Genomic DNA, 13,042 nt, shown 5'->3' with positions numbered 1-13,042 from the left:
GTAAGGCAGTTTTGCACCTTCACATTTCTTGGATTATTTCATTCCTTGCCTAGCATTTTATTTTGAAGTCAGTTTCACTATGAACTTGTCATTGGGTTCCTGCATGGCTTGAAATTGAGTGGAATTCCTTAAAGCTGCATCTCTGCATCTCTACATCCACATCTCCACTCTTCCCTGCCTGATCATGATAGCTGTCTCCAAAAAAAAAAAAAAAGAATAAATTCCTGAAGCAATTACAAAAATAAAACAAATGTCTAGTACATTGAGGTATGTGGAGTATTGGAGTCCCAGCTGCTCCAGGAGGCCTTTCTGTGTGGAGTTTGTTTGTTCTCTCTGTGTTGACGTTGGTTTCCTTTTGGTTTCTTCCGCAATCCAAAGACATTCAGGACAGGTGAACTGGAGACTGTAAGTGAGTGTGAATATAAATGTGTGTGTGTTTGTCATCCCTGTGATGGACTGGCCGTCTGTCCAGGGGGTTTTCCTGCCTATGACCCAGGAAAGGCTCCAGCCTCCCCATGACCCTAGGACAAGTGCTTTGGAAAATGTATGGAATAGATGGATGGATGTACTGTGAGTGTTCCTCCCTCTCTGCCCTCTCTTTTTTTCCCCACCAATGTGTCTTCCTTGATCCATGTTTCCAAACAAAATCATTCTGAAGGCATCTATCGTATTTGTTTATCAAAAAGATCACCAAAAAAAAAAAAAAAAAAAAAAAAAAAAAAAAAAAAAAAAAAAACTACAAATAGGACATCTGGCTTGGCTTTCAGCTGAAATTGCAGCTAGTTGTGTTTGGAATAATTATTATTCAACTTCACGGTAAATATTCTGCTAAGATTTTGACATTTCAGCATAATTCCTGCAGAAATGGACAGAGTTTACCATTGTTCTGATCTGAAAGTGCTTTTATCCGTTTTGAAAGCAGTGTGTTAGCAACTGAAAATGTGCTGAAAATATAGTGTTTTGCAGGTTGTAGAGTATGAATGACAAAAGTGTTTGTGGATTTTGAGAAATGTGGTCACTGAATGCATTTTGTCTGAAAGCAATGAAAAATGATTCACAGTTCGTTTAGCATAGGCTTCTGTACTGCTGAATGTGTGAACAGTTTTGAAAATGTGGCTTCAGTATTGAGCAATGCTTGTTAGCAATTGAAACAAACTGAAAAAAATAAAATAAAAAAAGCAGAATTGGGAATCAGATCTTAACTATGTTTTCACAGACGAGGAATGGTAAAAGGTCCTTTGCCCTATTCCTCCCCTATTTGTGCTTATCACTCACTCACTAATGCAGTTTAAGTTATTAGACAGAATTTATTGGACAACATTGATTAATAGACTAAATTGAATAATTTCAACCCAGATCAAGATTCTGATAGATGTCGACAAGCTCCAGCAACCCTTTGCCATACTTTTTGCCCAAGATTCAGTTTTCTGGACATATTCAAGTCAATTTCTGGTCTCTAGATGTTGAACCATGTCTCCAAGTGGCATTATTTGGACTTAATCCCAAATATGTATCTCTGCCATTTTTCACACTCAGATATTCTAGCCTTTTTTTACCTAATAAACTGGAAAAAGCCTCAGTTATCATATATATATATATATATATATACATATATATAATAAACTTTATTAGTACACCTTAGTTAGCTAAGTAGCAATGACTATTTGTATTTTTATTAACAAACATTAATAAAGATTCATAAATACGGTAGCAAATGTGTTGCTCATTGATAGTGCATGCTAGTTAATGCATTAACTAAGGAAGGTTATTGTAAAGTGTTTCCCAATAATTTACCATAGTAATAGTATCAGATAAAACACTATAGTGATATAGTTATTTTGATGTGACAGTGGTGTCTAACACAAATAACTAGTAACTATGATATTTTATCCGAAACTATGGTTACCATAGAAAATATTTGTAGGGAGCATATTGAACATCCTCTAATAACTACAAAAATGTTTTAGTTGAAAAATATACATTATCACTGATCAAATATTTAAAGATAATATTGTAAATGAACTTTGAATCGACCTCTCTGAAAGCTTGTGCAAGCCACTGAAAAGACTGATAAAATATGGTGAGATCAATGATGTTGCTTGAGCAACAGTATTTCTTTTTATTAAAATAACAGCTGCTCCAGAAAACTTGTTTTTATACTGGGTTTGTTCTGTTTTATCTTGTTTGCTGAAGATACTATCCAAGCATATGACTTTGTGACCCTCGTTTTCAACTTGAAAAGCAAATATAACCATGAAAATCCAGGACAGGAGGAAAATGGCGTTGGTCCAGCAGGTCCATCAGCCTTTCATATAAGCTGTTAATGCACAGATGCTGAGATGTTTTTATACCTCACACAAATGCAAGAAACCTTTGATTCCGTTATTGGAAGAAAACACAAAAACATAGTTTAAAAACTCAAAAACCGATACATACTGGGTTTTTATGTTCAGATGTTAATGTTGACCACAGAAGTTCACTTATATTTGATGTAAGGCAAACTGAACATATATGAGTTATGATTATGAAAGAGGCTGCCCTCTGTGTGAATAAGGTTTGTAAAACCTGAGTAAATTGGTTGTAATGACTCAAAGCGACAGTAAGTTATCAATTTATTAGCAACTGGTTGACATTTGGCAAATTATAAGATGACATTTACCATGTATGGACAGCAGAAACAGATTATTCCCACACGTTCTTCTGACAGAAGGAAACTGCCTGTAGGAGTTCCATAAATACATAACTTAAAACATTCAGAACATAAGATAAAGATTATTTGAACGCTAGAATTTGCACACTTATTCATTTAAAAAGCTTTTCAGTGCACTTACCCCACAGTCGACAGCAGTCTGGAGGTCTCTGCAGCTGTACATTGGTCCAAGGCTACAGGGGGCAGCAGCAATGACAGGCTTCCTCTCACCAGAAACACACAAATTTGCCCTCTAAATGGTCAAAGAAAAGAGAAAAATATCTTATTTGAACATTTCAAACTATTAAGTTCATTTAACCATATCATATTTGTTAGAAACTCAATTGAAGTTTATAAAATGTATTCAGTTTTTGTGAAGGGTCATCTGGTGTACACTCACATGATATGAAGACTGTACTCATTACCACGGTAACGTTTTCCACTCAATTATGACGTAATAAGATCCTATGTCATTAAAATGACTTTTTTTCCCCTTGAAACGATGTTTTCTTACAAAAATGACATATTTTGTCATAAAAAAAACAATGTTTTTCTCATTATAACAAGATATTATATGGTTACAAAAAGACTGTTTGTACATGATGTGGTAAGCCTATACCTACTGATCTATAGGCCTATTCAAGAATATAGGCTATATCAGTGCTTTACACCAGTGGTTCCCAACCCTGGTCCTGGAGGCACCCCAACACTGCACATTTTGCATATCTCCTTTCTCTGACACACCAGTTTCAGGTCTTGGAGTTTCTACTAATGAGCTGATTACCTGAATCAGGTGTGTCAGAGAAAGGAGATATGCAAAATGTGCAGTGTTGGGGTGCCTCCAGGACCAGGGTTGGGAACCACTGCTTTACACAACAGATTTCAGGTAAACAAATTGGTGTGCTCACATTTATCTTTGGATAGCAAATTTTTGCAGGTGAAATCATTTTAGTAGGAATCCATGCGATCAGGAAATTCACGTGAGGGTGAAAGATTTCCTCACGCACATTTCACATTGGATTCAAGCTGATCAATCAAATTCACCAAGCTGACCAACTAAGCCTGAAAACCTGCTTGGTTTAAACTTTAAAGTGACATCTGGTTGAGTTGTGCTTCATAAACTGTTAAACAATTGACAATGAACAACAGACCTTTTTTAACTTATCTATTTTGGATAAAAAAAATAAAATAAAAAAGAACAATGGTAAATGTGACCTCACATTAACATTTCTTAAAAAGACAGTTCACCCAAAAATGAAAATTTGCTGTTAATTTATTCACCCTCAGGTCATCCAAGATGTAGGTGACATTTTATCTTGAGTAGAACAGTAAAGAAGATTTTTAGCTGAAACCGTGCTCCTTGGTAATTCATAAAATGCAAGTCAGCAGCTGCCCGTTTTTGAAAATAAAAAAAAGCATATCAAGGAACACAAAATTAATACCCGTAGCTCCTAGACTATATATTGAGGTCTTATGAAGTGAAATGATTGGTCTGTGCAAGAAACTGAACGTTATTTACAACATTATTGCCTGAAATCCAGAGCCTTGGGCAAACGGGTAAATCTGATTATTTTCTGTGACAGTTTGTTTCAATGAACTGGTTCAGTTCACTATACATAATCACACAATGACGTAACGTATGCAATTATATTATTAAAGCACCCAACAATGATGTGAAACGTGGATGTTTTACATGTCTAAAGCATATAAAGTGAATAAACTCAGTTCAGACTGTCGGAGGAACCGGAGCCCTGAATGAGTCTAGCAAAAACTAGCATCATAGGGTATGATGGCTGAGTGTTTTGGCTCATTTCGAGTTGGAGTGACTGTCAGGCACGTCTGAAAGTGAGTTTTGATTTAGTAACTTGTAGATCTGTGCTGTTTCAGACGGTTCAGTCCAATTTGGTGAACTTGTTCATCTAGTTCATTAAAAAGAACCAGTTAAAAAAAAAAATATTCGTTCATGAACCGGACATCATTCCGGACTGTTTGCCTGACGCTCTGGATTCCAAATAATAATGTTGTAAATAATGTTCAGTTTCTAACACGTTTTGCTTCATAAGACCTCAGCATATTGTCAGGAGCCATGGGTATTCCACGGGTGTTTTTACCTTACAAATGTCCAGCGCTCCCTGCTGTTTGCTCAGAAGCACACGGAGCTGGTTCCCATGACGCTGCACGTAAGTCTCACACTAGATGAGATGTAGAAATTATAGTAAACTTGCAAATTAAGGGCACTCTAAAGTCATTCATTTAAAGGAGCAGAATGATGTGTAACCTTTGGCATAGCACTGGGGTGCAGCTGGCAGACGGTGTCCAGGAATGAAGCAGCCTGGTGCTCGGTGGCATTGGGGCCCAGATGAACATGAGTCAGAACCGCCAATGTAAGGCAAGAATCACAATCAGAAAGTGCCACAGCTGCTGTTCGATAAAGAGAGCGGGAGGAAGAAACCGGATGGGAGGTAAAAGAATTTGTTTATAGGGACAAAACAAAACAAAATGATGAATATTTTTGTGAATTGTTCCTTTCATAATGTTACAGAATTGTTATTCTTGAATTGTAATTCAAAGGCAAAAAAATAAAAATACTGTAACTCAAAAGTCTGAACTCTAACCATTGACGGGATGCTCCCATATTTCACAAAAACGAAGCAGAGTGCATATGAAGTTAGGAGAAGTGTTGTTCAGTAGCATGTCAACCAACAGTTGGACGTATTTTTCAACCATCTTATTGCACCGTGGCTGAACCAGAGAAGGAAACTCACTGCACAAACTCTCCAGCAGCGCAGTTATGATGCTCTGTAGGGTACAAAATCACAAACACTTAACACTTTTAACTTACTAGTTAAATGAAATTCCTGGTGAAAAAGAAGTGCGCTTTAGCATGTTTTTAAAAAGAGTAGTTATTATGGAAATAATATCCTTTAATATAATATACTTAAGTGCAATTTAAATATTCAGTTCAGTTGTTGCCTTAAATTGGTAAATAAGTTTGGTTGTATAAGTCATTTCAACTTAAACTGGCTTAAATTTTGTTGTATCTCATACAACTTATAAAAAAGTTGAAATTGCTCAACTTATTTTGATGAGTTAAAGTAATGTAAAAACATAAGTTGCCATGACATATAATTTTTTTTACAGTGTGTGAGCTGAATGTAATGATTTTTGACACATAACTGAATGTTAAATGTAATTGAATGACATGTATTATAATTTAAATGAAGTGCTAAATAAACGAGTGCTCTTTTGACCCACTTAAGTAGGACTTAAGTACATTTTATATGTAATTTTACACCTATATTGTGTTTGAAATACTACTGACAAGCATATGTTAAACTAACATATACTCTAATGTCATTGCTATTGAAACTTGTATGTTGTACAGTATTGAAATATATTTGTAATTATACCATTGTCATGATTAAGTTGCAATTTAGTACATTTAAAATATATTAACTTTAAATGTAATATTGAATATCACACTACAGTTGAAATTATAATCAAGTACTTTACATGTGCTTTAGTATGTCAGTCAACACTTCAAAAGAAGTGTACTTCTTTAAAGCATGACAAAAGATGATTAAAAATGATTTAGAATATAATTTAAAGTAAAACATAATCTGGCATTATTACAAAATGCACTTTTTAAAAGTGTACTGAAGTTTGTTAAGAAACATAGTCATTAAAGTGTACTTATTAAGTGCACTTAAGTAGCCTTTTGTTTTATTAATATTATATTATCTGAAAGTACAGTTGTTTTTTAAAATACTTTTAAGATTTTAAGTACACTACAAGTGCACACTGAATACAATTAAGCACACTTCTTTTTCACAAGGGATAGCATGCAGTGTATACTACACACTATTGAGTAAGAAGTATGCTATTATTCTGAACTCTGCCCATGTGTAATGTGATTTTTCACCTGAGTCCTCTCTCTGGGAAACAGATACTCAAGTGTGCTCACAACGTATGTGCAAACAGAGCACTGAATGGACGTCTCTATCTGTGTTAGAGAGCAGAGAAACTTAGTCCGCTGTGCAGAACATGCTAACAACAGCATCTAAATCACTTCCTCTACATGTTACCTTCATAGTTGTCACTGGTACAGTTTTTGACATGTGCTCAAGCAACAGATCTCTAATCTTGGTACTGCCCCGTCCTCCACACATTCCAAGAAAAGCACAGATGTCACTGGGTTGCTGAAGTGAGAGATTGATGGGATTAGCAGTAAAATAAACAGCAGTGGTTCTCAACCAAATACGAATCGAAACAATACAATGTCCTATAGATCAAATGCATGTTTTAATCTAACTATATACCGTACCATCATGCTGGAAATGAAGGTGATGGCCAGAGGAAGCATCTTTTCCACCTCAGTGTGGCAGATTTGAGTGATTTGGGGAGGCAACTTATCACACACTTGCTCAAGAGTGGCAATTAATTTGGCCTAAAAAATTAGATGAATGATTGCATTGATATTACAAAACAAAATTTATTTACGGTGGCTCCAAAAATGATTTGGACATCAAATCTTAAAGTATGAATGCTATTACAGTTACAAATATCAAACCAAGTGGCATTTATTTTAAATGAGGATTTTCACTTTTCATGCAAAACATTTTACAAAAACCATAAACAAATAATTTCGACACATTCTAGTTGTTAAAAGTTAGCAGATAAATGTGATGAAATACACCTGTGTTGTGAGGTAAAAGAGAGATTCATACATTAAAATTAAAAAAAAAAAAGCCTTGACACCAGTTGGTTGACAGTCATCGCAACAATATTCTGAGAAAAGCTTGTGCAATATGTATTTACACACTTGGTTTGATATTTTCTGTCTGTGTAATACCTAGGTGTGTCTTAAAGGAATATTCTAGGTTCAGTATAACTAAAGCTCAATTAACAGCATTTGTGACATGATGTCAATTACCACAAAAAAATATTTCAGCAAAAAAAAAAAAAGCGAAAATCTGGGTTACAATGAGGCACCTACAATGGAAGGGAATGAGTCCAGTTCATAAGTGTTAAAAAGTATGTTAAAATCAGTAAAACAGTTACGTCTTCTCATGAGATTGGGTTGAAAAAAATTGCTTATGAATATTTTCTGTGTAAAGTTATATCCAATTTTACGACTTCAGGCCATGACAACACAACAACCGGTAAAATGACGAGAACGACATAAGTTTAAGAAACAAAAGTTTTAACAGAAGAATTAGTGGAGGGTTTTTATGAAATTATATTTAAAAAATATATTTAACTGCACTTAAACACTCACATTCACTTTAATTGTAGTAACCTCTCTTTTTTTTCTTTACAGTAACCTCCCTTTTTTTTAAAGAAAAGTCATTGTGGTAATCAACAGTATTCCACAAGTGCTGTCCATAGAGTTTAAAACAGAATATTCCTTTAAGAAGATAAAGCATCATATTTAGTCATTGTATATTGCATATAAATCTGATTGTAGGTAAGGTAGATATCATACAGAGTCTGTGAAGGACCATATCTGTGGTTGATAAAGTGGGCAGGTGAGAAACACACACCAAAATCATCAGGTTTATGAGTGAGAAGTTCAAAACGAGACACCATAAAAAGATCAGAAGCAATACAGTTCTGCTTTTCAACACAACTTCCTTATGTCTTTCAAATCTTCTTTAAGACATGCTGAAAATCATGCAAATCTGAGATAAAAGAAGTTGGAATCACGTTAAGACTGTCTTCCTTAAAAGCTTTGGCGGTGATTCTAAATTCACTAATGGATGCTGATTTTCAGTGCATTGTTATAAACTAGCATCCAATCTGCTTCTCCTAGATAAAGGTAAAGCACTGTATCTCAGACATCATGGGACCATGCATTTTTATTCACTATAACGTGTGTGTGTGTGTGAGAGAGAGTGTGAGTGATCTACCTGGAAGTCTTCATTGGAAAAGAGGTCCTTCAGGAGCTCAAAAATCTGAGTGCAGTCCTGACACATGTCACCCATCTACAGTATACAACATATTGTAGAATATTCAAAGTTTCTATTGCTTTATTTGTAAAAATGTTGTCTTATCAAATGTTTAATGTTAAAGGCGCAGAAATAAAGAGAAGTGAGACTTGTGGGACTCTTAAAAGTTTGTGGTTGGTGTATTTCAGGTGCTGTGTGAAGGGCTTTGAGGATATGAAAATGATAACTTCTATTTTCTTTAATCAATCAACTGCATCTGTCTTAGAAATAAGAATAATTCTGGATCTGGAATATGTGTTTATGACATTTAGCATTATCATTTTTCTTAGCCAGGAGGTCATTTTTTTAAGAAACAAAACTAAAGAAAATAAGCCCAGTCCAGCCGGTTTTAAATGCAGATTTACAGGATCGGTTTGTTTAACAAGTATGTAACAAACGAAACAAAAGCAACATTCCTAAAACTCACCGCATTGTCATCCGCACCCATCAGGACATTCGTCATGCCTGTTCTATCAAGAACAGATCTTGTTTTGACTGTTAAAAACAAAGCGTTTTCAAGAAACTCACTGAACTTACATGAAAGATGAAAACGACAGTGCAGGCTATATGTTCAGAATTGCATGTGTTTGGAAAAGAATTTACAGCATTACAATATTTCTGTGAGAAATGTGTATAGATGTAAAATGTAAACAAATTCACACTAGTTTTGAGGGAGATATTTGTAGAAATTAAAAAAAAAAAATTGTAAATTGCCTTGTTGGCTAAAATCAGGCACACTTTTTAATATAGCTCATTTTCTGTGAGAAATGTGTATAGATGTAAAATGTAAACAAATTCACACTAGTTTTGAGGGAGATATTTGTAGAAATTTAAAAAAAAAATTGTAAATTGCCTTGTTGGCTAAAATCAGGCACACTTTTTAATATAGCTCAAGATTATATTTCTTGTCACACACCATTATTCCATATTTGTAATTCAGTAAATATTCACACAGATCATTTCATTTACCTGAGCCTAGAAGGGCAGTGAAAAAGAGAAACACCAGTTTAAAGGCAGTCATGTCTTCAGTCACCGAAGGTCGCAGAACCAATGTAAAATTCTCAAATTTGGCCCTGTATATAGCGACAGGAAAGTTCACCTCAAAGAGGAACTACCCTTTATATACGACGCCCCAAAAGCACAACCCAGGCGTGATAACATAGAGCCTGTGCAAATGAGAAAGCTGTAGGCCTACTGTACAAATACTGTTGCTTAATCACATTATTCGACAAATAAAGCCAATATTTGTCACGTTTCCAGATTTGTAAGTCTTGCTTGGGCATGCATTTCTAGTTAAATGGCTCATAGTCAGGATAGAGCCATTCTAAAACACATGGCGGACCATAAAACGGGTGAAAAAAATCTCATAGACTTACTCTGATGGAGGGACCTGAGTCATTACTAGAGACCTGGGTCTGCTCTTTAGAACTGAGCATCCAACTAGTAACCACACAGCTTAGCAAATGCACAACAACACATTAAAAACTATTCAGAATACCTTAGCAACTACATAGCAATCCCACAACACCCTAGTAACATAGTGGCAAATCTTGCACAGGCACCACCAAAATAGCATTTGTAATAAAGTGAATATTTAACCAACTGAAAGAATTGAAAAATACTTACACTCTTCTGCATAGCTGATGGGTTTCAGAACAAACATTTCATGTTCAGTTTATTCAGTAGATAAATACTCACATTATGTCAACGATGGGATAATCCTAGTCACATATTGTAACTGATTAATAAATTTTTTTCAAACTCATTTTAATATTAAATTAAATGTTGGCATTGTATAGCAATTATAATAATGATACTGTCACAAAAGAACATATTTTGAGGAATGTTGGTAACCAAACAGTTGATGGTTTTGACTTAGTATGAAAAAATATACTATGGAAGTCAATGACTACCATCAACGGTTTGGTTACATTCTTCAAAATATCTTCTTTTGTGTTCAATAGAAGAAAGAACCTCACAAGTTAGCAACAACTTAAGGGTGAGTAAATGATGACAGATGTCTTATAAATGTCTTTACTGTCACTTTAGATCAGGGGTCACCAAACTTGTTCCTGGAGGGCCGGTGTCCTGCAGGGTTTAGCGCCAACCCTAATCAAACACACCTGATCCAGCAAATCAAGCTCTTACTTTGTATACTTGAAACTTCCAAGGCAGGCGTGTTGAGGCAAGTTGAAGCTAAACTCTGCAGGACAGCGGCCCTCCAGGACCGAGTGTGGTGGCCCCTGCTTTAGATCAATTTACTGCATCCTTGCAGAAAAGAAGTATCAGGTGAAGTACCCCCCCCCCCAATGAACAGATTAGATAGATAGATAGATAGATAGATAGATAGATAGATAGATAGATAGATAGAATACAATAGAATCTTATTGACCCTGAACTTTTGAATGCTGATTCTATGTTAACAATTACTAACCTCCAATGCCAGCAGGGGGAATATAAACTCACTGTATGCTCCAGTGTTTCTAAAGTAAAATGCAAGCTTGAAATGAAACCACCTAGTGGATCCTCACATGATCTGGCTTCCATATCTTGAAACATTCCTGGCCAATAACATCTAGCTCTGACCAGCTTGAAAGTGCGTTCTACCCCCTGATGCCCATGTTTGTCATGTAACCCACGAAGGACTTCCTCCTTCAAACTCTGAGGTAGGAGCACCTGTTTAATCTGGCCTTGTCTAGTATCCACAAATTGGCGATACAAGACTCCTTCCTCCTCTACCACCTTCTCCCATTGCCGCAGAAGTTCCAAGGTCTTACCATCCTCTTTAGCCCTCGCCAATCTGCCAGGTTTTACTCGCTGACTCCAATACACAAGAAACCTTGCAATAATGGGGTCGACCTGCTGTTGAGCTGCCCACACTGCCGATGAAAACACAGGGAAGCTACATGTGGTTGTCTGCTCATTTACCATCACTATATGACCCTTCTCTGGAGTTTGATTAAAAATGCTCCCCCCAAATGCAGGTTTAGCTATTAACTGGGTTTGTCGTGACAATGCATCCGCCCCCCCATTTTGACGCCCTGGTCTATAATGAATTTCAAAGTCAAATCTAGCCAGCTCTGAGACCCACCTCTGCTCGACGGCACCAAACTTGGCAGTCTGCAGATGGCTCAACGGATTATTATCCGTAAACGCTATAAATTTGTGACCTAACAAATAGTCACTAAACTTATCTGTGACTGCCCATTTCAATGCCAACAGCTCCAACTTCATGGCACTATAATTCTCCATGTTCCGCTCGGATGGCCTTAAACCACGACTTGCATATGCAATCGGTCTTCTTCCCCCTTTCCCTTCTTGGGACAATATTGCTCCCAAGCCCTGATGACTAGCGTCAATTTCTAAATAGAAGGGCTTTGTAAAATCTGCATAGCCAAGTACCGGGGCAGTAACTAGCTTCTCTTTTAATACCTGGAAAGCCAATTCACACTCAGAACCCCACAGTTCACCAAGTGGCACTCTAGTGGTCTTTGACTTACCTGCCTTTGGTGTAGCCAATGCTGCAAGGGCATGCAGGGGTGCTGCCAGCTGAGAACAAATTTTTACAAATCGCCTGTAATAGCCTGCAAAACCCAAAAAAGATTTAAGTTCTGTTACTGTACCTGGTCGTGGCCATTGGGCCACCACCCGGGTTTTCTCAGGATCTGTTGCAACCCCCTCAGCAGATATCACATGTCCCAGATAGGACACTTGGCGCTGGAAAAGCGAACATTTACTCCATTTTACTTTTAGGCCACACTCCCTAAAACGTGAAAGAACTAACCTAAGACGACTAAGATGTTGTTCAAAAGATGACGAGAACACAACCACGTCATCTAAATACAGAAGCAAAGACTGAAAGTTAGGGCTCCTGCGTACCTCAGGTGTGCTATATCTTATCTCCTGTTTAGCTCCCCCCTCCAAATGATCATAGAGAAATGCTGCCTGTTCTCTTTCTCTATATTGTCGGTAATTCATAGAGTTCTGCACTTCATCAACCCAATCATAATAGGAGATAGTACCTGGATCACCAGAAAACATTAACATCTTTTTATCTTTAGGCACATAAATCACTTCAACAGATGTTGTAACTTTACTTGTGGAGGCCGACGAGGCCGCTGAATAAGCCAGGCCTGCATCTGAAGGAAGTAATTCAAAACAGTGACACAAACCAGCTCCTAAAACAGAGCCAGAAAGAGACCCTCCTTATTGTGCTAGGACATTCAAAATCATTTTTTAAAACACCACACATCGAATAACATATATAAATACACCAATACACATTTCAATACAGCACAATATAAAACAAACATACATTTCAACCATATATATCACATACCTAGTACCAGCTACGACAACAGTTTTC

General features: G+C 36.5%; 1 protein-coding gene across 1 annotated transcript; it reads right to left on the bottom strand.

The window, feature by feature from the left end:
- Positions 1-2,351: 2,351 nt before the first annotated feature.
- Positions 2,352-9,713, bottom strand: sftpba (surfactant protein Ba). Its single transcript, XM_016485693.1, has 12 exons — positions 9,646-9,713; positions 9,104-9,171; positions 8,599-8,673; positions 7,014-7,136; positions 6,775-6,888; positions 6,612-6,692; positions 5,305-5,488; positions 4,968-5,107; positions 4,801-4,881; positions 2,832-2,942; positions 2,660-2,718; positions 2,352-2,371 (listed from the first exon to the last, which is right to left on the bottom strand). The coding sequence occupies exons 1-11, from the start codon at positions 9,695-9,697 to the stop codon at positions 2,683-2,685; spliced, it is 1,065 nt and encodes a 354-aa protein (XP_016341179.1). The 5' UTR covers positions 9,698-9,713; the 3' UTR covers positions 2,352-2,371; positions 2,660-2,682.
- Between the last annotated feature and the right edge of the window lie 3,329 nt (positions 9,714-13,042).

The sequence above is a fragment of the Sinocyclocheilus anshuiensis genome, unplaced genomic scaffold, assembly GCF_001515605.1.
Source record: "Sinocyclocheilus anshuiensis isolate Anshui unplaced genomic scaffold, SAMN03320099.WGS_v1.1 scaffold205, whole genome shotgun sequence".
Classification (NCBI taxonomy): Eukaryota; Metazoa; Chordata; class Actinopteri; order Cypriniformes; family Cyprinidae; genus Sinocyclocheilus; species Sinocyclocheilus anshuiensis.
This window is presented reverse-complemented; position numbering and strand designations above follow the sequence as displayed.

Excerpts from the sequence above, each read along its gene's own strand:
- sftpba (XM_016485693.1), bottom strand. The coding sequence starts at position 9,697 with ATGACTGCCTTTAAACTGGTGTTTCTCTTTTTCACTGCCCTTCTAGGC. Across the intron at positions 8,674-9,103 it reads TGGGTGCGGATGACAATGCG|ATGGGTGACATGTGTCAGGA; the intron begins GTGAGTTTTAGG and ends TGTATACTGTAG. Across the intron at positions 7,137-8,598 it reads TTTCCAATGAAGACTTCCAG|GCCAAATTAATTGCCACTCT; the intron begins GTAGATCACTCA and ends CTAATTTTTTAG.